Below are 27,703 nucleotides of genomic sequence, written 5' to 3'. Positions count from 1 at the left end.
CAGTGTTTTGTGTTAATTTTTGGGTTTTGTTGCTGTTTTAACGCGTTGTACTGTGGGGTACTTTTCATGCAACAAGTAGCATTTTAACACAATACAAAATAAATGACTGCCTTATGTCGCTAAAATGGCGAGGCATATTCTCTGTTGTTGTTTGAAATTGATTTACTGTTGTATAATTATTTCGTTATTTATTTATAAACTTTGGTATCGTTATTTCCAACTGCAATTAATCTCAATGATCTCGTTTGCTTCCTGCCTCACGCTTAACATCTCAAACTTTTGAATTCCGGATGTCAGTGAAAGTATCCGAGTGTGGGCGATTGGTGGACAGGAAACGAGCTGTGTAGATATATAAATGTCTTGTTACGCGCTTAATCGCACGTTGACGTCGTCGCCATATTAAATGTGGCAAAGTAGTATTACGCACTGGGGGGGAAAAAAACAACGAACATTTTAGCGTGGCCTTTTATTGCAGGTATCCGAGGCACAACTCAGCAATAATCATGCTGTCTAATCAATCAGAGCCGTGAGGTGGATGGATTATCTCAGCAAAGGAGAACTTCTTACAGATTTGTGAACAGCATTTGAAAAAAACAGACCTCATGAAAAATGAGCACTAAAACAAAGTGTTTTAAAAAGTGTAAATTGAAGTTAACATGCCACCTTACACAGAATGTGGAATTGCTGCATGCACAAAGTCCATCGAATAAATACATATGTAACCAATTCACCCCCCCCCCCCCAAAAAAAAACATACACAGGTAAACAAACATGTAATAGACTTCAACTGAGTGTGAGGAACTTCCACACGTGTCTGTGTAAATCATACTTTATTAATATCTTGTATTGTAGCATTGGTGAAATAATCAGACCAAGTGTGGAGTTAACAACTTTTTAATGAACAATTTTCAAATTACTATAGGCCGTAACTAAGTAAGTCTGTGATGCCTTCACAGCCCGTCCAGACCATTGGAAACTACTCAACCCACCCACAAGGGTTGCTCGTAGTATTTTCGACTTTATTTATACATAAACAATATTTATATGAGCAGCATCATTGTAAAAGTGGGCAAGGATTGCGTTGGAAAACAAACAAACAAAACCTCCAAGACCAAAAACCACCAAAACCAGAAGTCAAGTGTTCTTGCACGGATTATGGTACTCCACCCAGAAACATACCTCGTATCTTCCTCAATGGCTGATCTCATTAACACATTAACATGTATGTATTCCAAGTACAATACTATACAACGTAGGCAGTGAACTAGAAGTCCACACAGCGACCCTTCCTCTCCCAGTCTCCATAGCGAGTTGGCTCCAGACCTCGAGGACCCCCCTTTTCCTTTGTCACAGGATTCACATCCTCAGGAAACCCTTGGGGACAAAAAAAATATTCAGTCTGATATATTTGTATCAGCCTCACTTACGTCAAGTTTTTTTTCCTTTTGATATTATGTTTAACCTTCAACAGAGATGCATAGCAGGTTTACTGTCATGTTGCTTATTGTGAAATCAAGTCAAAAAGGAAATATGGGTAGGAGGTTAGAGACATGATGGTGAATGACAGATAGACAGATCGGTGTACATTTTCTCTATTCAAAAAATATATTCTTACTTTCTACAACATCCTTGGTTTTCTCCTCGTCCTTGTCAAACCGCCCCTGGGGAGTTACAGCTTTTTTCAGGGGCTTATGATCTTTTACTGCACCACTGGTGAACCGGAACCATCCTGAGTACCCAAAGTATTTTATTAATGATAAATCTAGAACAATTTTATCCGTAAGTCTGGGCGTTGTGGACTTCTAACTCGCAGAATCGAAGGCAAAAAGAGTCACTCACCTGTCAATGGTGATTCCAAGCTAAGATTTTTTGAAAGTAAATATTTGCAGCTGGAAACACAAAACGTCAAGCGAGACATCTGTTACTGAGAGCTACGCTTAAGCGTTTTCTCTTTCGTTCTGTGTCCGGACAATTACACAATTGTTGTTGTTGGAACACTCTGTCGCACGGAATACGTCACGGTCGTCATCATTTTGCGACGGAAGTGTATGACGTTATTGTAGTGTATTATATCGCCACAAGAGAGCGACAAAACTCTTCCGTAGTTCCTTACAGTTGACTGGGCCTGAAATGCATTTTATTAGCTGCGGTCCGGAAACTTTGCACCGCCTCTCAGTTTTACAATAATAATAATAATAATAATAATAATAATGATAATAATAACGTTTCCTATAATTGTGCTCATACTAACTATATGTTTGGCCAACAAATCAATAACTTAATATATGAGCAAAGGGAAAAAAACATTAAATCGATATGATATAATATAATAGAACCGTTTAATATATGTACAGACCAATCGTGATAATAGATAGGCCAACGTTCACCTTTTTTTTTTAAATCAATACTTTTAATTTGTGTCCTGTAAAAGTATAGCCTATACTGCAGTCGTTTTTTAAATTACAATACTGCCTTCAAATGATTTATAAATATAATTTGAGCCCTTGTTAAATTATGTTTATTTCCTCAGTGTTGGTTCAGTGAGTAAAACATATATATAAATGCATTGTGGTGTAGCCACTTCAAAATGTGGGCACCGAGGAAAAGATAACCAATGATTTGCTTTTAAGAGAGGTGTATTTCTCTCATCTGGTCTTATCTTTACCTGTCTATCTGACCCCTGTCTCCCTAAAGCTGCATGTGTGTGGAGAGAGAGAGAGAGAGAGAGAGAGAGAGAGAGAGAAATTCCAAGAGTTTTCTTGTCTTGTCTTGAAAGGTGGATGAATTCTTCTTTCACATTCAAGAAAGTGGTCCTGGGGAATGTCACATCACACACAGACACCAGTACACTAACATCTCTCTTTCCATAAATTGCAATATTCCACTGAGATTTTGATCCATCAGCAATTCAGCATACATTATGCAACATCTCAAATATCCGATTCCATCTTTTTAAAATATAGGAAATTGATACAATTTAAATTTACAAGCAGTTGGACTGAACTGTTCGAACAATTTGCACATTCGCTTTTAAGAGCCAGAAACGCAGCCATGGTTTTAAAAAAAATAATAATAATAAGAGAACAAAAAAGCTGGCATGAATAATGGCTGCTGGACCGTTTACACGCAAAGAGCATTTTTAAACTATTTTAAAAATCCTCTGCAACGTTAAAATTTAATTAAATTCATATTGTCACATACTTCCCGAACCTCTGCACAATTCCCCACTTTTTTTGTACGTCTTTTTGCGTGGATTTTTTTTTAATGTTGCCATAAAGTGAAATCGCAAACGTATACGCACAAGACTCATATGCAGTGTTAGACACTTTTTTTTGTTAGAAATTCAGGATTACTGACTATACATTTGCAGTCAAGTAAAAATAAAAAACACAGTATAATTCAGCGGCAAAATAAAAATAGCACAACAAAGCGTGATTCGGGCTTTATCAAGTAGTCCGTTTAGTGAATTGTACGGATTTACAAGTAAAAGCCTTTAACAAATACATTATTCATAAAAAAAAAGAATCCACATATAAAATGAAAACACCGTCTGGTGACTTATGTTCACGATATAGGTCTATGTCTATCATATTGTTAACAAAATGCTTGTTGACCCATATGTAAAATAGCCATCATCAACAACAATCACATTGTTTGTTTTGCGGTGCTTTTGACGTCCAATGACTGAGACAAAAAAAAAACAAACTCTTCATGACACTTGAAATCCATTACGAGATAGGCTATAGCAACGCGCCCTTCAAAATTGATTTTTTTTTTTTTTCATGACGGATGGATTATCGGGGCTTGTGCAGGGAACCCCATCCAGAGGCACACTCAGAAAAGGAGGGAGATAACGCGCAGAAAAAAAAATGGAGATAAAACAGTTTCCGGCATGACAGCCTGCAAAAGTCACTGGGCTGTTCGAAAACATTTGGCCCCCTACTCGCAGGTCGATACGCTGCTGATCTTGGCGGTGTTCTCAGTCCAAGGTTGCAGGTTCTGCAGGGCGAATAAAGAGCTGTTCTGCAGGCACAGCGGGTCCGGCGTCACCGGCTGGTTGATGGATTTTTGGAAGGCCTCCTGCTGCAGTTGCATGAGAATCCGGTTGGCTTGCTGTCTCTCCGCCTCTCGCTCCTCCGCTGTCTGCCGCCTGCACATCCAGCCAACACGAATTAAAAAAAAGTGAATTTGTTTGTAAATAGCGTACGGTTTTTGTTCTCGTTAAAATTGCAATCGTGTGTTATTTATATGGCTTACATTCTATTTTTCCTGTAGGCCTATTTGTGGAAAATAAAGGATCAACTATACAAATAATAATAATAATAATAATCATAATAATAATAATAATGTAGACCATTGCCCATACAAAAACCTTTGACTTGATTTTTGCCATTCTTTTCAAATCACAACATTCCTACCACGAGAGATTAAAAACAAAGAAACAAATTTATCAATTGAGCGATGAAAAAGTTGCATCTGCCAAATTTTGTTTGATTTCAACGAACTCTCTTATGGTGATAATACCAAGCAGTTTGCACTCTGACGTCCCATAATAACTTATTTGCTTTTCCGTGACATAAGATTCTGAGTAAAGTGCTTTTGGATCTTATTAACATTCACTCGACTGATTTAGACCAAATATCACAATGGATTCATTCTGTCCTATCGTGCACCCTCTTAAAATAATTGCCTAAGTCATTTTCTTACTTTTTTATTATTTTTTTTTGCCTAAATCATCTCCCCATGACGCAAATGGTTCATTTTTGTGTTTCCTGAAAAATCTGCAAAAATAACTTATAGGTGATTATTTTTAAGAAGTCGTCAATAGGGTAAAGCTCTTTACTTATTGATTTTGCAGGTGAAGTGTTTTTGGGTGAGTTCTCCTCTCGTTGTTGTCTGAATTATTATTATTTTTAAATCGTGTTGAATTCACATGCACAAAAAGTCTTACAAATCTGGTCGATAGTAGTTACATTTAAATTGCCTAATAAGGACAGGAAAAACAATAAACGCTTGAAGTAAAGCGAAAGTGAGGTTAGCCTACTTCGACACTTGAATATTCGGTATTTCCGTCAAACAAAATGCTGCAAGTGAAAATGAATGCTTCACCTCCATTTAGTGCGTCTGTTTTGAAACCAGGTTTTGACCTGCGCGTCGGTCATTTTGAGGGCTTTGGCAAGGGTCGCTCGCTCGGCAGACGCCAGATACTTCTGGCGGTGGAAGCGCTTCTCCAGCTCGCAGATCTGCAGTCGAGTGAAAGAAGTCCGTGGCTTTTTCTTCTTCGGCGGCGTCCGGTTCTGGTAGGGGTGTCCTACGCGACGCGTTACAGTGAGGGGTGAGAGAGACACTGGACGGACCCAAACAAACAAGAACAAGACAGGAGAACAAAGTGAAAGATAATAGAGTAACGATGACATTATTATACAGTCTCTTATATTTGCCATGCAGCCACAAAATCGTGATTGCCGCTGTTAGAAAAGCGTTAATTAAACATGAAATGCTATGTTATAGTTCTTAAATTATTATTATTATGATTGTTGTTATTATTATTTAAATAATCATAAAATGAGTTGGCTCAAAAATAACCCAACTTTGGGTTAAAAATGGACCAATCCTCTAAGTCAATTTACCCAACTTGAATGGGTATATTAGTGTTTTAGTGTAAAACAACTAATTGGTCAGAACTTTTACTTGGGTCAAAACGTTGGGTCGTTTTGTATAAAACAACCCAGAAAATTGACCCACAAATCGATCCATTTTTTTTAAAATCTATAATTGGGTTATTTTTGACCCAACTGTTTTTAGAGTGAAGATAAAATTGTGCTCCAATCGGGTTATTAATTCATTATGTTTATGACTCATCAATTAAGGAAATAAAACTAATTGCAGCCTACACAACTTTAAATGAAATAATTAGTAATGTAGCGCACGTACTTTTATATTATTAGGTGTGTCGTAACTCTGTTTCATTGTTGCACTAGGCTATTTTCCATGAATTAAAAATTTATTTCACGTTGAAATGTCATTCAGTGATGTCAATATACCGCACTATTCTATTCTATTCTATTCTATTGATTCATACCTGTGAATCTGTCTTTAGTGTATCGTCTGTTGCTTTCCATCCAGGGGAAGGTGAGCCCGTTTACGTTGTTGATGCTCCCGGTTACCGGCGGCATGCAAGAGTTCCCGCCACTCACCGGCCGGTGCGCGGGCACGCGGATGACCCCGGCGGCATTGGGCCCGCTCACGTTGACCCCCATGTTCATGTGATAAGAGCCGCCGAGCGACGCGCCGTTACAGTTATATCCACCGTTCGCGCACGCAAAGCCGTTGCTGGCGTTGCAGTTGTAAAGCGCGTGCCCGTAATCCGGCTCGTGCATCCTGGCGCTCAGCATGCAGCTCTGCTCCACGGTGCTGAGAATCTGGTCGATTCCGAAACTGATGGGGTCCTGCGCGTGCGTGTGCTGCTGCAGATGTGCCCCCGCGAGTCCCATGTGATCCATGGCCTCCTCCACGCATCGGCGCGGCGAGCACGCGTTCATCCGACCCGGACTCCCAAAAAAAAAGTGAGCCCAGGGCTTCCTCTCCGGTCCGTTATCAAGTGAGCGCGGGTGCACGTGTATGCGACATCCAGACGGGCTTCTGCGTCGGACCTCAAACGCCCCCCCCCCCCCCCCAACTCCCCACCTCATCCTCTCCCCCCTCGGAGCTGCTCGGAGACATCAATCAAGATAGCAAAAGCGTGTTTGTTGTTTTAACAACCAATTTCTCTTCTGACAGAAGTAAAAACAAACACAACTCAATTTACATTGCTCTTATATCAAACACATTTAGCTGTGTTACATTTATGAAAACAAAATACCCAAACTTCATCCATCACTTTTCCCTGCTCGCAGGTGAGCTTAAACTTGCCAGCTGACTTTGGGCCCGAGGCAAGGGTGCACCCTGGACTCTTAAGTCAGCCAATCACTATGCACATATAGATAAACAACCTTTCACAACTATGGACAATTAAGAATATGTTGAATAAACCAATCATGAATGTTTTGGAATTTTGTGCAGAATCCGAGCACCAGTTCCTAAATCGCTTCTCATTTTCAGGGTGACAGGAAGCAAACTAAACCCAAGACTGGTTGCCAGTCAATCAACATTTGTGCTACAAATCTTGTGGCGTATTTGTTAGTGTTGTTGCCCCGCAAGTGCTCGGTACTAGGTTCGAGTCCCACTCTCTCCATTAGGGTTGAAAAATAAAAGCTTAGAAGTAACACTAAAGCTGTGAGAAATAAACACCAAAAAAAAATGAAAGGAAATAACACTTTTAAGTGTTAACTACTGACAATGTGAAAAAATAACACTGAAATGTGAAAGTAGATAACACTTTAAAGTGTAAAAAGTTCACTTTTATGTGTCAAATAACACTGCTTTGGGTGTTGATATTTCACTTCACCAAAGAGTTACATTTTGACACTTAGAAATGTAGATTTAACTCGGAACTGGTGAGGACTACATTAACGCGGGGAAAGTGTTAAATTTAACACTATGGGTGTTAATTTTACACTTCCAATTTTACTATGTGAAGTAACACTAAAACTGTGAGAAATTACCACCAAAAAATGAAAGGAAATAACACTTTTAAGTGTCAATTACTGACAATGTGAAAAAAAACACTGATATGTGAAAGTAAATAACACTTTAAAGAGTAAAAAGTTCACTTTTATGTGTCAAATAACACTGCTTTGGGTGTTGATATTTCACCACACTTTTAGAAATGTAAATTTAACTGGTGAGAACTACATAAACGCAGGGAAAGTGTTAAATTTAACACTATGGGTGTTAAATTTACACTTCCAATTTTACTATGTGAAGTAACACTAAAACTGTGAGAAATTACCACCAAAAAATGAAAGGAAATAACACTTTTAAGTGTCAATTACTGACAATGTGAAAAAAAAAAATAACACTGATATGTGAAAGAAGATAACACTTTGAAGTGTAAAAAATGTCACTTTAATGTGTCGCATAATAACACTATGGGTGTTGATATTTCACTCTACCAAAGAGTTAAATTTTTACACTTTTAGAAATGTAAATTAACTCGGAACTGGTGAGAACTATATAAACTAACTAACTAACTAATTTAACACTATGGGAGTTAAATTTACTTTTTTGATCTTAGTGTGTGAAGTAATAGTAAAACTGAGAAATTAACACCAAAATGAAAGGAAATAACACTTTTAAGTGTTAACTACTGACAATGTGAACAAATAACACTGATATGTGAAAGTACTATCAGTTAATTTTTTACACTTTTAGAAATGTAAATTTAACTCGGAACTGGTGAGAACTACATAAATGCAGGGAAAGTGTTCAATTTAACACTAAGGGTGTTAAATTTACATTTCCAATTTTACTATGTGAAGTAACACTAAAACTGTGAGAAATTACCACCAAAAAATGAAAGGAAATTAAAATCAATTACTGACAATGTGAAAAAAATAACACTGATATGTGAAAGTAGATAACACGTTGAAGTGTAAAAAATTTCACTTTTATGTGTCGCATAATAACACTATGGGTGTTGATATTTCACTCTACCAAAGAGTTACATTTTTACACTTTTAGAAATGTAAATTAACTATATAAACTAACAAACTAATTTAACACTATGGGAGTTAAATTTACTTTTTTGATCTTAGTGTGTAAAGTAACACCAAAATGAAAGGAAATAACACTTTTAAGTGTTAACTACTGACAACGTGAAAAAATAACACTCACAGTAGTGACTAAACTGCACATGATCATCGTCATCATCATCAAAAAAAAGAGAGAAAAAAGCAATTTGGACGATTTGCATTTTAAAAATTTTTGGAAAAATGTTAATGTTTTCAAATTCCTTAGTCAGACTGTATTGACATGACGTTGAAACGGACACATCTTTACATATTTCTTTTGATTATTATTATTATTCAAAGATGTTACCGAATTGATCTACCAGGGACAAATTCAACAATATGAATGCCTGCAAAATGAGTGATGTTTATGAGATCATTCTCTATTAAATAATTCATGTTCAGAGGGATGGCATTGATATGAACATCGATATGTGTTGTTGTTGTTGTTGTTGTTGTTGTTTTAATGTGTGACCGAGGGAGAAGATTTGCATTGGATGCTGGAACGTTTTTATTCCATGGAATCTTTGCAGAGCTAAAACCCAAGCAGGGAAACAATACTCATACATTACTAAGTGTTGCATTAATATTCATGAGTACAGCACATGCAATGATGAATTGTGCCTTTGGATTCAATTGATATTCATTGGAACCAAAAATAATGGCTGTTTAATCAGAGCCCAATAAAACACTGGTATTATTTGGAATTTGGAGAGGTGCCAATAACGTGAAGAAACATACCAGCTGCAGTACATGAAAAATAAAAGTGAGCCATTGATCTTCTCCTCTCCCACTAACAACCACTGGGAAATAATTACTTCACACAGGGCATTAGATTATTAATATTTCATCTGTTTTAATGGTACTCATTGGTCAAGTGACCACCATCAAATTTTAATGCTAGCGTTGCTACGATGCAGACCGTAATGATGATTAGGGAGGATTGTGGCAAAAACATTGAAATGCTATGCAGGGGTGGCTTGCTTTTTACACACATACTATGATATGATACATAGAGTGTACCTTTCTCAATGCCACATAGTTTGATTGAGTAATTAATTATTATTAATAATGTACCTCATTTCTACCACTTAATTCTTCAGGCTTTAATCTGCACCATGGGGCAAATTGACAACTGATTGTTGTATTAGCACAAGGCTTTTTTTCTTCTTTTTTTTTGCTGTATGCCGTTGTGGGAGGGAATGCAGCTGCCTCACAGCCAATCGAAGCAGCTCTCCTCATGAATCCATTAAAATTCAGCAGAGGGAGGTGTGCGTCACAATTTAACACTAGTGTTCCTTTCGACAATGAAAACGAAACAAAAATAATTTCTTTAACACACATTTTTCACCGGACTAGAACTAGACTAGATTAGACCAAACCCCTCATTAATAAACAATAAGTGGGACTAAATCAGTATGTATTTTAGATTCACGGTTAAAAAAACAAGAAGTAAGTTATAGTTATAATGTAACATTAAACCAATGGCTATAACTTTCCAATAATAATGTTAATCCAACTGCTAACTAATGTTGGCTAATTTACTAGCTCATAGCATAGAGCCATAGTAGCCACTTGTAATACTGTAATTGTGTAGTAGTTGTTTTTTGTCAAAAAGATACGAGAAAATTTGATATGAAATAGTTTTAGATCCAAATTGTTCAACATAATCTGCTGACAAAAAAAAAAAAAAAAACATACAGAGGTAAAATGATTGTCCTGACTAAGACTAGACTAAAACGTCGACAGTTTTTGTTGACTAAAACTTGACAAATTAAAATGTGTTTTCTTGGACTAAAATAAAGACTAAAATGTTAGATTTACAGTCGTCCAAAAATGTGATGAGGTTGACTAACTATGATAAAAACTCAAAAGCGTGATTGAAACTGGACTAAAACAGACTCAATTTAAAAATGGCGGATAAAATTAACATTAGTGATGATGTAGTTCACTGCGCATGCAACACGGGAGATTGGAGGCCGCCTTCTACCTCTGATCACACGTCCTGAAGTTTAGTAACTGTAACAAAATTGATCAAATTAGTTACTTTTAAATTTGAAAAAGGTGCAAATTAAATAACAAAAAAAATTAGTATTAATCTTTTTTTTTATGATTATGCTGATTTTGTAACTGAGTGTAATAATTGAAATTGTAATTGAATTTCGATTACCAACCAATCCGCGGATGGAGCGTGATCAATGCACCGTTGCACCACAAATTTTAATTTATATTGGGTTGATTTTGGCAGTCCTCGTACAATCCACTGTACCAGTTAAGCGTGTTGACACACGTCAACCTGGCTTCAGCAGACTCGCCGATGTTTGTGTTGAAGCACGTAAGGTCCTGTGTTGTCTTTTTCTGAAGTGAGTGTGGTGGGTTCTACCTGCAGAGTCCTTGACTCTTGACCTCCAAATCTCTGGCGCCGGCTCTGTCAGCAGCTCAGTGCACTTTCCATTACCCACTGACTGCCATACCAAGGTTTTTTTTTTTTTCGAACCTCTTGGAGCACTTAAATGCTCCTCTTCAGAGACGAATGAAATGGCTTATTTTGAAGGATTTCGACGTTGCGATTATGAATTTATAAATAGAATCGGAAATGCGAGCGTTCAGTTAAGTCATGCGATCTATGGAGGACGGACAAAAGTTTTTGCTGGATGAAGCAAAAAAAACCAAAAAAAACACTGAGCTGATTTAGGGCAAAGAGGTCAATCACAAGACACAAAAATAGATAAATACACAAAAAATCATTCATACTCACGTGCACAACAACGGGCAATTTAAACTCTTCACTTCATTTCAATTATTTCATTTCATTATTATTTCAATTATTTCATTTCATTATGCATAACTTGCTGACAGCTAACATACCTTGCGCCTTTTTTTACAAGCATTTAGAAAAACATTGATGTTTGAATTTTTTATTTGTCAACTGAAGAAAAGGACTACTGATCAATGCGAATGCCGTATTTATTTTTTTAAAAGTGTCATTTTATGCTAAATGCTAACATGCATTTAATAATTTCCATTTCCTGATCTAATAGTCAGTTGGTGTACATGTATATCACTTAACATAACGGCCATGGATATAGTTGTAATGTACAGTCAAAAGTTGGATTTGGCTCGGTCGGTGCTGGATTTCACTTTCTTTTCTTTGGTCCTTCCTCGGGTCTCCTGACGGCCTCACGACTCTGGCTGGAAGTGTTCGGTTCAGGTGAACGGTATGGGATTTTTTTTTTATAGGTTTGAGGTGAACTAATGAATACACGCACACACGCACACATACTCACCCACATACAAAAGGAAAAAAAAAAGAAAAGAAAAAAAAGTGAGCAATGATGATGACATGTCAAATCGGTAAAATTACCGAATGAACAATACTGAGCTCTCCAGAAGAAAAAAAAATTTTGGGATTTGAACCCGCAACCTCCTGGTTACTGGACAATGCACTTTACCAACTACCGAGCAGTATGAGACAGGTGTTAATGATGATAAGTTGTATGTATGGAAGTGGGTGTGGAAAGCGGGACTTAGAAAAAGTTCAATGTCTGTCCCATTGAAAACGAATGGGAAAAAGTTGATATTTCACATAAAATTGTGCCAATACTGTAAGTAATGTCAAATCAGACTATATATATATATGAATTTTTGAAATAAAAATAATTAAATATTTTTTTCAGAAATGATGCATGCAAGCAGGCACGTCACATTCCTGGGATGATATGAGCTTTAAATTGGACCAAAGTGAAGGTAAGAAGGAGTATTTTATTTATATTTTTATTTTTGGGGCGGGGGGGTTCACCGGTCTCTATACACATACAGTGATATGAAAATATTTATTCATATATGTATGTATTTATTTTTATAATACTAATACTGTAACTGGCCAATACCAATGCCATAAGTGTTTCATCTCTCCACCTCTTTCCTCATGATCATGGGAGAGGCGGAGCCTATTCCAGCTGAGCTCGGGCGAGAATAAAAAATTAAGACGAAAAATGCATTTGAAGCCGTGTCTTCAAATGTCTAATCCTTTATTCACTTAAAAAAGAAAAAAAAAGCCATTAGTCTATTCGTCTCAGTTCAATTTGTACCTTGTAGCATTTAAATGAATTAGACACGTCATTATCAGCACTCGGTCTGTCAACGGCGCTCGCGATTGGCTCCGTGTCAACATATGAAGCCAACATGTGCTATTAGTTCCAAAGACCAAGACACAACAACAGAGCTTTGATACTGCATCCCATATCTGAAGACCAAACACAATTTATTCAACAGCCTCAGTCACAGCCTCACTGAGGCTTAATGGGGCAAGATTGTATTGATGAGTCGGTTTCTGTATGCGTAAACCGCATTACGACTTTCTATACACACACACACGCACACAGCGAGCAAGCAGGTGGGCCGTGTCGACTAGAACGCTCTCGCCTCTGTCAGCAGACCACAAGTGCTGTCACCCCTCCTCCAGTCCCTCTTGAATCATTGGTGCCTCCGTCGTGTCCTGAGGCTTTGTGGGTGAACGCTTCCGGATGTTTGTGTCAGACTCGATGAGACGGCTGATGATTATTTGGGCTTGCGGGGCTCGTCCTTCCACCGAGCATTTGTCTGTTTTTCCCTCCCTTAGGACTTTGTTAAAACATCCTTAATTGCTTCTGATCACTGTTTGATTGTTCTTGAGTATTTCTAAACTCTGATGGTGGCTAGTAATTTAATCTTGTTTTTTTGCTTTTAGCGCGTTCCTGCTCCTGTATGTATATATGTATATATATATATATATATATATTAGAGGTGTCAGGCGATTAAATTTTTTAATTATAATTGATCACATGACTTCAGTAGTTAATTCACTATTAATCGAAAACGTAACTGTTCTAAATGTACAATAAAATGTATAATATTTTCTTAGTTTTCATACTCGTGTAAACATAAAAGTAAAAAAAATAAATAAATTAGTCATTGGTACAGTAATTTCATAGGGATTCATAAAATTGAGTTAAAATTAAAAAGATGTACTGTAAAAAAAACTAGTGTGATATTGATTTGTGTTGAGGTCATTTTTCTGCCACTAGATGGCATAATTGCATTTGTAAGACGTTGGTGACAGCTCAGTGCATTTTTCTTTTCATATTAAGAGCTAGCTAATCTTTAACATGAAGTAACTTGTGAAATTCTGCACATTTAAAATGGGAAAAAAAACAACAACTTCAACCCATATGTCTCCACAAAAATGTTCTTTATTAAATTTATTACTGCTCAATTTTGACATGGACGTGACGTGACGTGAAATTCCCCCAGTACAGGCTTTCCAAGTAAGGGGTGGACATTAGTCGCACGTTAAAAAAATGCATGGCATTAAAGGAACTTTACATTAATATATATATATATATATTAGAGGTGTCAGGCGATTACATTTTTTAATTGTAATTGATCACCTGACTTCAGTAGTTAATTCACTATTCATCGAAAACGTAACTGTTCTGTGACAGAAAAAATAACTGACAGAAAAAAAAGAAAAGAAAAAGAAAACGTAACTGTTCTAAATGTACAATAAAATGTATAATATTTTCTTAGTTTTCATACTCGTGTAAACATAAAAGTAAAAAACAAAAAATTTAACTAATAGAAATAAGGCTGCATTTTTTAGTCATTGGTACAGTAATTTCATAGTAATTCATAAAATTGAATTAAAATTAAAAAGATGTACTGTAAAAAAACAAAAAAACAAGTGTGATATTGATTTGTGTTGAGGTCATTTTTCTGCCACTAGACGGCATAATTGCATTCGTAAGACGTTGGTGACAGCTCAGTGCATTGTTCTTTTCATATTAAGAGCTAGCTAATCTTTAACATGAAGTAACTTGTGAAATTCTGCACATTTAAAATGGGAAAAAAAACAACTTCAACCCATATGTCTCCACAAAAATGTTCTTTATTAAATTTATTACTGCTCAATTTTGACGTGGACGTGACGTGACGTGAAATTCCCCCAGTACAGGCTTTCCAAGTAAGGGGTGGACAATAGTCGCGCGTTAAAAAAATGTATGGCATTAAAGGAACTTTACATTAATATATATATATATTAGAGGTGTCAGGCGATTACATTTTTTAATTGTAATTGATCACCTGACTTCAGTAGTTAATTCACTATTCATCGAAAACGTAACTGTTCTGTGACAGAAAAAAAACTGACAGAAAAAAAAGAAAAGAAAAAGAAAACGTAACTGTTCTAAATGTACAATAAAATTTATAATATTTTCTTAGTTTTCATACTTGTGTAAACATAAAAGTAAAAAAAAAAATTAACTAATAGAAATAAGGCTGCATATTTTAGTCATTGGTACAGTAATTTCATAGTAATTCATAAAATTGAATTAAAATTAAAAAGATGTACTGTAAAAAAAAAAAAAAAAGTGTGATATTGATTTGTGTTGAGGTCATTTTTCTGCCACTAGATGGCATAATTGCATTCGTAAGACGTTGGTGACAGCTCAGTGCATTTTTCTTTTCATATTAAGAGCTAGCTAATCTTTAACATGAAGTAACTTGTGAAATTCTGCACATTTAAAATGGGAAAAAAAACAACAACTTCAACCCATATGTCTCCACAAAAATGTTCTTTATTAAATTTATTACTGCTCAATTTTGACGTGGACGTGACGTGACGTGAAATTCCCAAGTAAGGGGTGGACATTAGTCGCGCGTTAAAAAAATGCATGGCATTAAAGGAACTTTACATTATAATATATATATATATATATATATATATATATATATATATATATATATATATATATATATATATATATACATACATATATTCACACACACATGCATATACTTACACACACCCGCAGACTGGCTGGTGCCTGTGTGGCCCCTGGGATTTGTGTTTCTGCCTTAATGTCTAAACATGCTGTGCTCTTCTACGTAAGCAAGGAAGAGCAACAAACGTACCGTCGTTGGCTTTTCCTTGGCTGAGTCTCTTTTTAGAGTTCTTCTTACGCACATGCAGAGACGATTTTATTTTCCACATAAGAGTATATCAAGTTTCTCAACATTAGGTTTAACACACGTTTGTGTGTAGTTAAAAAACATTTAGTTTGTAACTGTAACACAAGACCAATGCTTCACACTATTGATAATAGAATTTGTTTCTCTTCATAAAACTGTAATCAGTCAACGTCGACAATCACAACAAAATATGTTCAACAATGTAAGACGAATAAAAAATACTGTACTTCAAGTACAGGTTAAATTTGTCAAATCTGAATAAAATGTATTAAATATTACACATCTCTTTGCCAGGTTTGATCTTATCAGAAAATTTTATCAACATTGTCGGCAATATATAATTTTTTTAATTTGAAGGTGCTTATGACAGATGCCAGCGCAAACCGGCTTCCTGGACTACTAATAATCGGTATCGGTATTGGCCTTGAAAAAAACATATCGATAAGCCTTCGTTATAATACACCTGTTTAGGGCAGGATGTTTAAGTTAATGAAACCTGAACGATAGACGCATGGAATTCAATATTGCACATTTCTACTCACCGCAGACTCGGCTTAACACAATATGACAGTTGCAATACGTCTCATCATATCCATTTACTGATTTCTGATTTATTCGTCACTGAAAGTTTTTTTTAGCTTGAACCTCAATTAAAAAATTTTTTTTTTTTTTTATATATTTGACTTTTTGGTAAATGAGCTAAGCTTAATATGGTACTTAATGCGTCCCATTCAACCATTCACACACCAGCGCTGCCAGGTCCCAATGGGAGCAAGTTAGGGTTCAGTGCCTTGCTCAAGGACACTTCGGCACGGCCATGGCTCACTATGGATCGGTCCCACAACCTTTAGGATTGGGAGACGGCCGCTCTACCGCCGAGCCACGCCATCATTTTCACATCAATGTGTCGGATTTGTCGGTGTGAAATGCACCGGCGAAGTGGGCGGTGTCTTAAAACTAGAAACGCACAGATTAGAATAACAGATTAAAAGGTGAGAGTTCAGCGAAGAAGTGTGTCGATGTGAACACGGCGCCGCGTTTGTCGTCTCTCGTTTCTCAAAGGTCAAAGGTCAGCTTTAATTGGCTTAATGGACTGTCCCGACTAACAACAAGCAGAACTCAGGCCAGTTAGGATCTGAGGCCTATGAAAGCCCCAGAGGTACAACAAGTCAGTACAACAGCTACTAACGCTAACTACAAAGCTACAGCAGCTCTCGGGTGCACACGTCTTGACCATCAAAAAAAATGTAGAAATAGAAAAACAAATAGAACTTTTAGCTCCAAACTATGTGTTCATTTCTATTCACATTCTTCATGTCCAATCAAATATTACAGACAATAATGATCACATTTGTATTTGAATAACTGTGTCTCAAGGCCGAAATTGCGCCGCGCACAGTTTCTTTGTAAAACTGATGAAGACATCCGAGCTTGGGAGGCCCAGCTGAACGCAGCTGTGAAGGCTAATGTGTGTGGCCCAATATGTCTGTAGTTCTTGTGGTCCAGTTTGTCAATCAAGAATTGGGTTTACTAGTTAGGGTGGGAAATATGTGCAAAAAGTTAATTTAAAAAAATCTCAATATTTTTTTCAAAAAACTCGATAACGATAATTAGACAATATTCGACAAAAAAAAAAACGATTCAAATCTGCAGTTGACAATTATGGATAGACAGCATCTTCTGTTTATTTTTATTTTTATTTTTATTTTATTTTATTTTTTTCCCCTTTTTAAATTTTTTTTTTCTGGAGAGCTAAGTATTGTTCATTCGGTAATTTTACCGATTTGACATGTCATTATCATTGCTCTCTCTTTTTAAATTTTTTTTTAAAATTATTATTATTATTTTTTTATGTGAGTGAGTATATGTATGTGCGTGTGCGTGCGTGAGTGTGTTCTGTCTTCTGTTTAGTTTTAAATTGCTTCATATGTCGAATATTGCACAACGATATTCGACGGCAATATTTAACAAATTATGTCCAAATGCATTTGAGTCATAACATCCATGATAAGTTATCAATAAACTTACTTGTAAGTCGTAACGGCAACAAAGCATGGTGGAAAGTTAGCATCAGTCTGCTAAGTAGTGTACCAGAAGTGATGTGAATAGGTTTCAAAATAAGAGCACAAACAGGAAGTACAGTTTTATCTGCCTTCATCTTGCTGTCTTAACAGCGCTAGGTAAGCTTGCTACACGTTTATGACAAGAAGCTCATAAAAATAAACGAATATCTTTAATTTACTAAATAAATCCCAAGTCAAGTTACTGTTAGCTGTGTGTGTGTGAACTTTGCTTTCCAGCTCATAAATAACTAACTGTGACAGACTTTAGAGGCAAGCAGTAAAGAGCTTCCGAACAGCTCCAGGAAGCTGCAGAAGCACACTAACCCCAAACTTGACCTGGAAAATACACTCAACAAACACTGTGTCTGTGTTCTTGTATGTAAAAGTAACTATGTTAGCTTTTTTTTTTTTTTTTTACTACAATCGCAATTAATACGTAATATGAACTCTTACTAAAAAAACAAAACAAACAAAAAATCGGAATTGAGCATTAAGACCTACAGTGTCAACTTGGCCTTGGTTATGTGTTGTTGCCTGCGCTTGACTATTGTGAGCGTCTTGGAATCCCCCAGCAGAAGACAGATGAAGTCTGGGCTTCCTTGCTAAAGCTGCTGCCCCAGTGACCTGACCCTGAATAAGCAGTAGAAAATGGAAGGAAATAGATTTTAATCAATTTATGCTTGTTAACTGAAGATTACAATTTTTTTTTTGAAGATTACATTTTCATTCATTGTGGTTTGAACTTAGATATGACACATTTTCCCTCAAATTGTGGTCACTTTATTTAACTTTGGAGGTTCCACTGTTCCACTGATGGCAAAATGGGGACATCTCATTGTCCATTCCTAACCCTAACGTCAACCATAACCCAATTAAAATGTCCCCACAATTTCAAGCCGGTCCCCACAATGGTGGTTAAACACGGAAAAACACGCGTGTATGGACTCCACAATGTAGCAAAGACAAAGGCACACGCACCCATTGACAAAATGCATTTCCTAGCCCCTTCCCCTAACCCCAACCAAAACCCAATTCAAACCTAAACTCTAAAACCAAGTCTTGACCCTCAGAAAGATGTTTGAACAAAATAGGGACCTCCAAAATGTCCCCATTTGTAGGTGAGGTCCCCCCACTTCTCTGTGAAATGTCAGAATGACGTCCCCATTTTGTAGCATACCCCCCCCCCCTCCCCTCACACACACACAGACATGTTTGTCTTTGTATCATCTCATTGACAAAATGCATTTCCTAGCCCCTTCCCCTAACCCCAACCAAAACCCAATTCAAACCTAAACTCTAAAACCAAGTCTTCACCCTCAAAAAGAGGTCTGAAATTGTGGGGACCACCAGAATGTCCCCACAATTTCAAGCCGGTCCCCACAATGGTGGTTAAACCCGGAAAAACACGCGCGTATGGGCCCCAAAATGTAGCAAAGACAAAGGCACACGCACACACACGCACCCGTTGACAAAATGCATTTCCTAGCCCCTTCCCCTAACCCCAATCAAAACCCAATTCAAACCTAAACTTTAAAACCAAGTCTTGACCCTCAAAAAGAGGTCTTGAATTGTGAGGACCGGGCAAAATGTCCCCACAAAGCACCCGTGGTCCCCACAATGATAGTAACAACCTGGAATATGGTCCTCACAAGATTACACAGACAAGAACACACACACACCAACAGCAAATTTGCTTCTGGCCTGTACCTCAAGTTTAGCAGTCTTGTCATTGTCAGACAAAAGGGACCGTATCAAACACCAGCGCGTAGACGTCAGTATCGAACACACACACACTTCCCGTGCATGCGCACGTGTGTGCGTTGAAACCACCGCCATTTGACTTATTTCCTCGTCTAAACTTTCACTCAACACGCGGGAGAAACATTGACACATCAATCTAACAGCAATTACAAACGGCTCCATGCCAACCGCCCCCCAGTTGCCGTGACAATCTGGATGATTGATCACCGGCGGCACGGACTCTCTAACCTGATCAGGCAAATTACCGCGCCAACCGCCGGGGCCATCTGAGTCCCCGACTCGAAATTAAATCCACTGAGCTCATCACCTCAACGCAGTGACATGCTTTCTTATACAGTACATGTCCGCACGCAAGCAGAGCCATAGGAAGCTCAACCCCCCCCCCCCCCTGCACATCTTCATCCTCACAACCCCCCTCTCCTTTTTTTCTAAACACAGTCAGAAAGAGGGAGGGCAACTAAACATGGCCTCTGGGGGTCCGTAGCCCCCTAGTGACAGGGATGGTGGGGGAACATGAAGACATATTAATGTACTAAAGACTTAATGATCCTGCACCCAGAGAGGAGGAGAAATGGGAGGAGGGAATGTTGTTTACTTTATTAGTTTACAGCAGATTAATGGGGATAATCATTTAAGTGATGGAGATGGATTACCCTCTCAAAGCTGGACACGCACACGCGCGCACACGCGCACGCCGACACTTACTCAATATAATGGGATGGAATAGTGTGTTTGTGGCGTGGGCGTGCGCGTTGCGGCCTTCCGTCGCAGTCATTTTAAATCGGCACGGGTTCGAGCGTTGCGAGTGATAGAAGTGGACCACATCGCTTTAGTGGGTGACTAGTAGCATGAGTCCATTCAATGAACTGGGTTGAACACGACTAGTAGTCAGTATAGAGTTGAGCTTGATCGAGAATTGGAACCAAAAAAAAACAAAAACATTTGTCGTAAACATTTTCAGTATATAGATATTTTTAGTATTTCATATTCTTATTATCTTCGTGTCTGTTGCTACACAATAAATTTTGTCGAGTATTTGTCCCCACTCTAACTCATTCACTGCCATTGACGGTGATAGACGTCAAATATTCATTTTAACTATTTCTATTAGTTTAACATTTTTTTTCCATTTTTGTTAACAAGAGTATGAAAACCTAGATTTTTTTATTGTACATTTAGAACAGATATAAAATGTGTGATTCATTGTGAGTTAACTCGTGAAGTCAAGCAATTAATTACGATTAAAAAATTTAATCGCCTGAAAGACTGGTTGGTAACCCAGTGGGTAGTAGGTAATGTCTGGTCAGTGCTGGATTTCACTTTCCTTTCTTTTCTTTAATCCTTCCTCGGGTCTCCTGACAACCTCACAACTCTAGCTGGATTCTGAAGTATTTGGTTTAGGTGTACGGTATGGGATTTTGAATAGGTTTTAGGTGAACTAATGAGTACACACTCACGCATACACACATACACACGCACATACAAAATAAAAAATAAAATAAAATAAAAAAAAGAGAGCAATGATGATGACATGTCAAATCGGTAAAATTACAATACTGAGCTCTCCAAAAAATAAAATAAAAATGTAATCGCCTGACGCTCCTAATTTTTTATAATCTTTTATTTTCTTTAATCGCGTCATGCGAGTGAAATTTTTAATTGTAATTAATCGCATGACTTCACAATTAATCCTAAATTTTATATCTGTTCTAAATGTACAACAACAAAAATTCTAGGTTTTCATACACTTGTTAATAAAAGTGGGGAAAATGTTAAACTGGTAGAAATTGTTAAAATGAATTTTTGACGTCAATAGCTGTCAATTGCAGTGAATGAGCTAAAGAGAGTAAAATTGACACTTGGGAGAGAATAAAATATTCAGAGTAAATTTTACTCAAAGTACTTTTACTGTGTACGAGAGAATTGGCCCATCCGTTGTAAAAAAAACCTAGAAATTAAATCAGAAATTTATTGTGGACATGAAAATATTAAAAGTGAGTAAAATGTGTCAAGTTGCAAACCCGCCCATGCAGGAGACTGTGAGCGAGTGTACGTAAAAAAATGTTGGGTCAAAATCAATACAATTCTGTTGGGCGGTGGTTAGCTCAAGACGTTGAGCACCCCGCACCATGTATCGAGGCTTGTCCTCGGAGCAGCTGACCTCGGAGTACCCGGTTCGATCCCGAGCCGTGCAGGTTAGTCCCTTTCTCATTTCCTATCTACGGTTCGGTCAACTACAAAATAAAAATGGGTCAAGAAGGGGCAGGTTTGATGCCCCAAACCACACAAAAACCAAAAACTCTAAACCTAAAACAAAAGCAAACCTAAACCAAAAAAACAACCAAACAAAAGCAAACCTAAACCAAAAAAACAACCAAACAAAAGCAAACCAAAACTAAACAAAAACCAAAAAACAACCAAACTAAACAAAAACAAACCCTTCAAAAAACTAAACAAAAACCAAAAAACAACCAAACTAAACAAAAACAAACCCTTCAAAAAACTAAACAAACGAAAAACAAAACAAACAAAAAAAATTTTTTTTGCTAATGCAAGTGGTGTTTCACCCTATACAAGCTGATTTCCTGATTTCCAATACATCTGCCATGTTCATTTTCTCTCTAACTATCTCACTAAATCCAACGGCTAACGCTACTATAAAACTGTAATATTATTTCAAAAATATTTTAGGCACATGTAAACCGTGCGGAACTGTGCTGTTAGTAGGCGGTACTTTCGTCCAATCACATTCCTCACCCCCCCTGCCCCCCCCCCCCCCCACGTAAACATTACATCCGTGAGCAAAATGTTGTTGTGTTTCATCATATGATATTTTTATATATATATATATATATATATATATATATATATATATATATATATATATATATAGTGATATTTTAAGCCCTTCCACAGTTAACTATAGGCATATAATGATGAAATCTTACCTTTGACACAATCGTGATGTCATTTCTTATGAAATAGGAGTTATTTCGCTGGCTATTTTTCTTGCCCGGAAGTCAAACATTCTGTCCAAATGAATTCAAAGCAATCAATTATTCTTCACATTTGTGTGCCAAACGGCAATGAAATGACAATCGGCTGAGTTCAAATCCATTGGCTGACACTGGTGTAAATTACAGGTAAAACATTTGCGCTTTGACATACCACAAACGTGTGGTTTAGTGGATAGTGCACTCGCCCCGTATGCGTTAGAGCGCGGGTTCGTGACCAGCTGTGGTCTTCTTTTTTTTTTCTTTCTCCTCCTTTCCTCTAACCTCTCTGCTCCCCTCAATTTCCACGATTTCTTGCAGCAAAGACCGATCTAGCAGCCCGTGAAATTTAGAGTCCATTTTAAAAATCTGTATGTTTCGTCCGAGCCACTTGTTTTGATGTATCTCAGGCGGCGGCCATTTTGTCCAGTGCTGACACCTGCTGGCAACTGAAATTGACGTCACAGCTTATGCACCTGTTTCCTGTGACGGTATTCACCGTATATGCCACGGAGGTTCAAGTTATATGGATAAGAAGTGACATTTTATTTTCATTAATATATTTCGGATTTGTTTTAGGAGTGTTGTATTCCCCTGGGTTTTGTTTATTGTTTATTGTGTGTGTGTGTGTTTTAGATTCATGATAGTTGAATAAAACATGACGCCTATTTTTTTTTTTTTAAATGAAGTTGTATAGCATTCAATTCAGTTAAAAAGGTTCATAGCATTTTTTTTGTTTTGAAATTTTAAGTAAATTTTAGAATGAAATTTTGTGGGTACAATTTGTTAGTTTATTTTTTATTTTTTTTTAAATTACACAAGGGTTGAGGAACCAACTGAAGATCTTCAGCTTGGGAGACGGCTACTGTTTGCTACTATCAAAAAGGAGACCAAAAACATTCTCTTGTACACAAAATACTTCGAGTAAATCTGAATATTTTACTCTCTTCCAAGTGTACATTTTACTCTGTTTAGAGAGGGACTCTTTTTAGTCAAATGTACAAATGCACTTGCTGCTGTAAAATCCAAGTCTCCTCATTGTAGGACAAATAAATATTTATTTTTCCAATCCAATACAACTTTATTTGTTTATTTTACTGTGCAATATTGTATAGTATTATATTGTATATTTTGGTATAGAACAAGGCTCCCTAACGTGGTGGCCCCCTGGCGCCAGATAGCCCTCAAGGACCACATGAGTAGCTCATGGGCCTGTTCCCAAAATAGTTCACCCGTTTGAAAACGTAAACAATGGCAGAGATTTATAGAAAGAAAGTGTTACTATTGTTGTTATTTGTGTTTATGTGTAATCATTAACACCACCAGTGTCTTGTGTCTTCACATAAATGAATGTCATTGATTATTAATAACTAGGGCTGTCACTAACAAATGCTTTAGAATTGATTATCCTATCAATTATTCCATCGATTACTCGGGTAATCGTGTGGGCATTCGTTTTGTGGCAAAAATGTTTGTCGACCTTTCTTTTTTTTTTTTAAACAGCCCTCATTATAACATATAAAAAGGCGCAACAACAACAATAATAATAATAATAATAATATGATTAAAGGTAATTTGAGCCCTTAGCACTAATCAGTAGTCAAAAAGCTCACGTTTCAAAAAGGTATACATACACTAATATAATAATGCTATTTTTTATTTATTTTTTTACTTGACATTGACACTGTCAGAGTGTTATTCACGTTGACATTTTTTCACAATTGATGCTGTGAGTAGTACTGTAGGCTAATATTTTGACGATCACATAGAAGCTTACGGTAGACAAAAGGGTCAAATATGAACTCATTCACTGCCATTGACGGCTATAGACGTCCAAAAATCATTTTAACTATTTCTATTAGTTTCACTTTTTTTCCCACTTTTGTTAACAAGAGTATAAAAACCTAGAAAAAAATTATTGTATTTACAGATATAAAATGTGTGATTAATCGTGAGTTAACTATTGAAGTCATGCGATTAATTACAATTAAAAAAATGTAATCGCCTGATGCCTCTAATTTTTCATAATCTTTTATTTATTTAATTATTTTAAAAAAATGTCTAGGTTTTCATACTCTTGTTAACAAAAGTGGAAAAAAAATGTTAAACTAATAGAAACAGTTTTTTGGACATTTCTAGACGTCAATGGCAGTGAATGAGTTAAAATGTTGATGCAGTTTATTAGTATGCTATTGTAAATTACATTAAAAAAAATGTGTTTCCAAAAATATGTATATATATATATATATGTGTGTATATGTATATATATATGTATATATATTTAAAAAAAAAAAACATTTATTAAATTTTTTTAATTTATTTGTTTGTTTTTTTAAAAAAAAGGAGAGCAATGATGATGTCAAATCGAATGAACAATACTGAGCTATCCTGGAAAAAAAACAAAACAAAAAAAAAAGTAAATTACATTCAAAAAAATTCAACATTGCTGACAGTGTCAATCAAAACTAAGCCTTATTGTCAGAAATATTGAAGCGGCGCTATATATATATATTATATATTCAATGGTTATAATCAGACAACACAATGCACGTAATAGTGTGCGCATATGTAAAACAGAGGCATATGAACAATAACATATACACGTGCACAAAACCACACAGCCTCGGACTCAAATACATTCATCTAAACAGAAAGACACCGCACATAACTTCCACCAAGAGGTTTAATTACTGTCCCCTCTTTTGATTTCCTTTCTCCTGCCCACCACAAGATAGATATCAGTGTCAGAGTGGCTGACAGATTGAGACAGAGCATTGTTATGCACACACACTCTCACACACGCGCTCTCGCACGCACGCACACACACATTTCCCTCCCTCCCTCTTGACTTATATCTTCCTTACTGCCCTCACTTCCATGGTTACAGTGTACACAATGAGAATACATAGACTACCCGGGTCGGACCTGATGGTTTGGATTAAAAGCGAGTAAATCAGAGCGCGTGTTGAGCTCATGCAGTTACCACACGCAAGTGCTCCATCCAAACACCACTTTAAAACGTCCAGCTCGATTAATCATCATGTCACCCTTTTCTTCAAAACAATCAAAGTACAAAAAAATGTATACTAAACTTATTATTGGGATAGTTATTTGGAATAATTTTGAATAGTATACTGTAGTTTCAAAGTTTGCTGTTTAATTTATAATAATCAGCCCCGTGATATAGTATTTAGCAGGTTTGCCTCAAGTCAGGGAATTCATGTTTGAATCTCTGCTTGACTGTCTGCGTGGCATTTTCTCCTAAAATCCATTATCGTTATACGAATGCATTATTTTTTCTAGTTCGAGTGGGGTATAAAGTACGCCGCCTTCTTCTTCCCCGGTTGCCGTGATGGATCAGCAAATCGGTGCTCCATTGAGACGGTCTTTTTTAGTCTGGTGAAACTACTCGGCGTTGATATAACTAACTGGAATCAGCTGTCTTGGAACCGAAAACGCTGAGTTTCCTATCTGAGCGTATGTCAACTTGTTGTTCAGGGTTATTCCCATTGTTTGTGCCCTTTTTTTCCTTTCTTTTTTTAATAGTAAGAGCAATGGTGCTAAGCTTTAGACTAGAGTAACATATGCGGTGAGGAGACTCCCTCTAGTGGTTAAGTAATATAATGTTTTGACAGTTCAAAATTGAGAGGAAAGCACAAACAGAAGTGAAACAGAGAGAAGTCTTGAAAGCACATAAGTGAGAGAAGTAAGAGATAAGAGGGAGTGTCTGTTGGACTGGTCCTTGTCATTCATTGTTATGTGAATGTAAGTTGTGAGAGAGAGAAGCCTGAAAGTGAGTTATCTGCAACAACACCTCTCTTAAGTGCAATTCAAGCCTTTTTTCTTTTCTTTTTTTACCATTACTGAAAATATTGGAAGCAAAATTATTATTTTCGTTATGAAACAATTCTGTTAGGTTGGTTTAGAGAGGAAAAGGTGGAAAAAAAATAGACTTGTCTTGAGTGGCATTATAAGAATTGTATAGTGGGCACCATGGAAGTGTTAATATTTAAACAAGATGATTAAAAGTGTGTCTCATACAGAAGCATGGTTATATTTGACAAAAGCTCAATTTTGAAGTGTGTTTTTTTACTTACTTATATTAAAGGCAAGATGTAAAAAGCCAGAGATAAACAGTGCTAAAGTCAATTTGTTTTGTTAAATAATGTTTTATCTGATGTCTGCACTTCACCCAAACACAACAAACAAATATTCTGTATTAAGTTATTGTCTGTTAACTCATTCACTGCCATTGACGGCTATTGACGTCAAAAATTCATTTGAACTATTTCTATTAGTTTAACATTTTTTCCACTTTTGTTAACAAGATTATGGAAACCTAGAATTTTTTTTATTGTACATTTAGAACAGATATATAATTCATGATTAATCGCGAGTTAGCTATTGAAGTCAATAATTAATTACTTTATATTTATAATTTATAATTATTTAAAAAATTTAATCACCTGACACGATTTAAAAAAAAAAGAAGAAAAGATGATTAAAAATTAGGAGCGTCAGGCGATTAAAATAGCCGTCAATGGCAGTGAATTAATTTTAAAAAAGAAAAAAAAAGATTATTAAAAATTAGGGGGGCAGGTGATTAAAATGTTTACCGTAATTAATCGCATGACTTCACGAGTTAACTCATGATTAATCACAAATTTTATATCTGTTCTAAATGTACAATGAACAATTTTAGGTTTTCATACTCTTCTTAATAAAAAATTATTTATTTTTTATAATATAGTAAAAATTTATATTTGACGTCTATAACCGTCAATGGCAGTGAATGAGTTAATATATTTTATATGTTGTGTGTTTAATTTAAAAGAAAATTCCAAGTCCAAGGTCCATTTTTGTTCTCACTGTAAACTGTGGGGAGCTGCTTTACTCCAGAAACATGCATACTGTCAATGCGCATGCAGAGGAGCTGTTGTACCCAAACGAGTACCCTTCCCCATAAATCAGGGTTAGGATATGTTTACATTTTACAATTACAGTCATTTCCTCCTTTGCATAACTTTTATTAGATTGGATTTACTCACTGACATCCCACGCAACTTTTGGAGCAGGAAGTACCCCCAAACCACGACAAACGACAAACTAGGACCCCCTAAACGTCTTTTTGGCACCCCTAAACTTCTGATCCTAGAATTGCCGCAGCAATCGTGATCATGATCAACACTCATTGATGCACGTGTTCAGT

The 27,703-nt window shown here is 36.5% G+C and overlaps 2 protein-coding genes across 2 annotated transcripts in view; one reads left to right on the top strand and one right to left on the bottom strand.

Annotated features, from left to right (window-relative positions):
- slc2a15a (solute carrier family 2 member 15a) overlaps window positions 1–27,703 on the top strand; it is a 78,136-nt gene that overhangs the window by 3,227 nt on the left and 47,206 nt on the right. The window contains exon 2 of the mRNA XM_077582509.1: window positions 12,347–12,416. The gene's annotated coding sequence lies outside the window, so the exon portion shown is untranslated. The remainder of the gene's footprint in view (window positions 1–12,346; window positions 12,417–27,703) is intronic.
- tlx1 (T cell leukemia homeobox 1) lies at window positions 3,940–6,503 on the bottom strand. Its single transcript, XM_077582279.1, has 3 exons — window positions 6,083–6,503; window positions 5,110–5,347; window positions 3,940–4,150 (listed from the first exon to the last, which is right to left on the bottom strand). The coding sequence occupies exons 1-3, from the start codon at window positions 6,501–6,503 to the stop codon at window positions 3,940–3,942; spliced, it is 870 nt and encodes a 289-aa protein (XP_077438405.1).

The sequence above is a fragment of the Vanacampus margaritifer genome, chromosome 12 (genome assembly GCF_051991255.1).
Source record: "Vanacampus margaritifer isolate UIUO_Vmar chromosome 12, RoL_Vmar_1.0, whole genome shotgun sequence".
NCBI classification, from domain to species: domain Eukaryota; kingdom Metazoa; phylum Chordata; class Actinopteri; order Syngnathiformes; family Syngnathidae; genus Vanacampus; species Vanacampus margaritifer.
Note: the sequence above shows the minus strand (reverse complement) of the source record. Positions and strands in the feature narration are given on the sequence as shown.

Coding starts and splice junctions, on each gene's coding strand:
- tlx1 (XM_077582279.1), bottom strand. CDS start 6,503: ATGGATCACATGGGACTCGCGGGGGCACATCTGCAGCAGCACACGCAC. Junction 5,348..6,082: donor CACTAAAGACAGATTCACAG/GTATGAATCAAT, acceptor GGGTCCGTCCAG/TGTCTCTCTCACCCCTCACT. Junction 4,151..5,109: donor AACAGACGCACTAAATGGAG/GTGAAGCATTCA, acceptor CTGGATGTGCAG/GCGGCAGACAGCGGAGGAGC.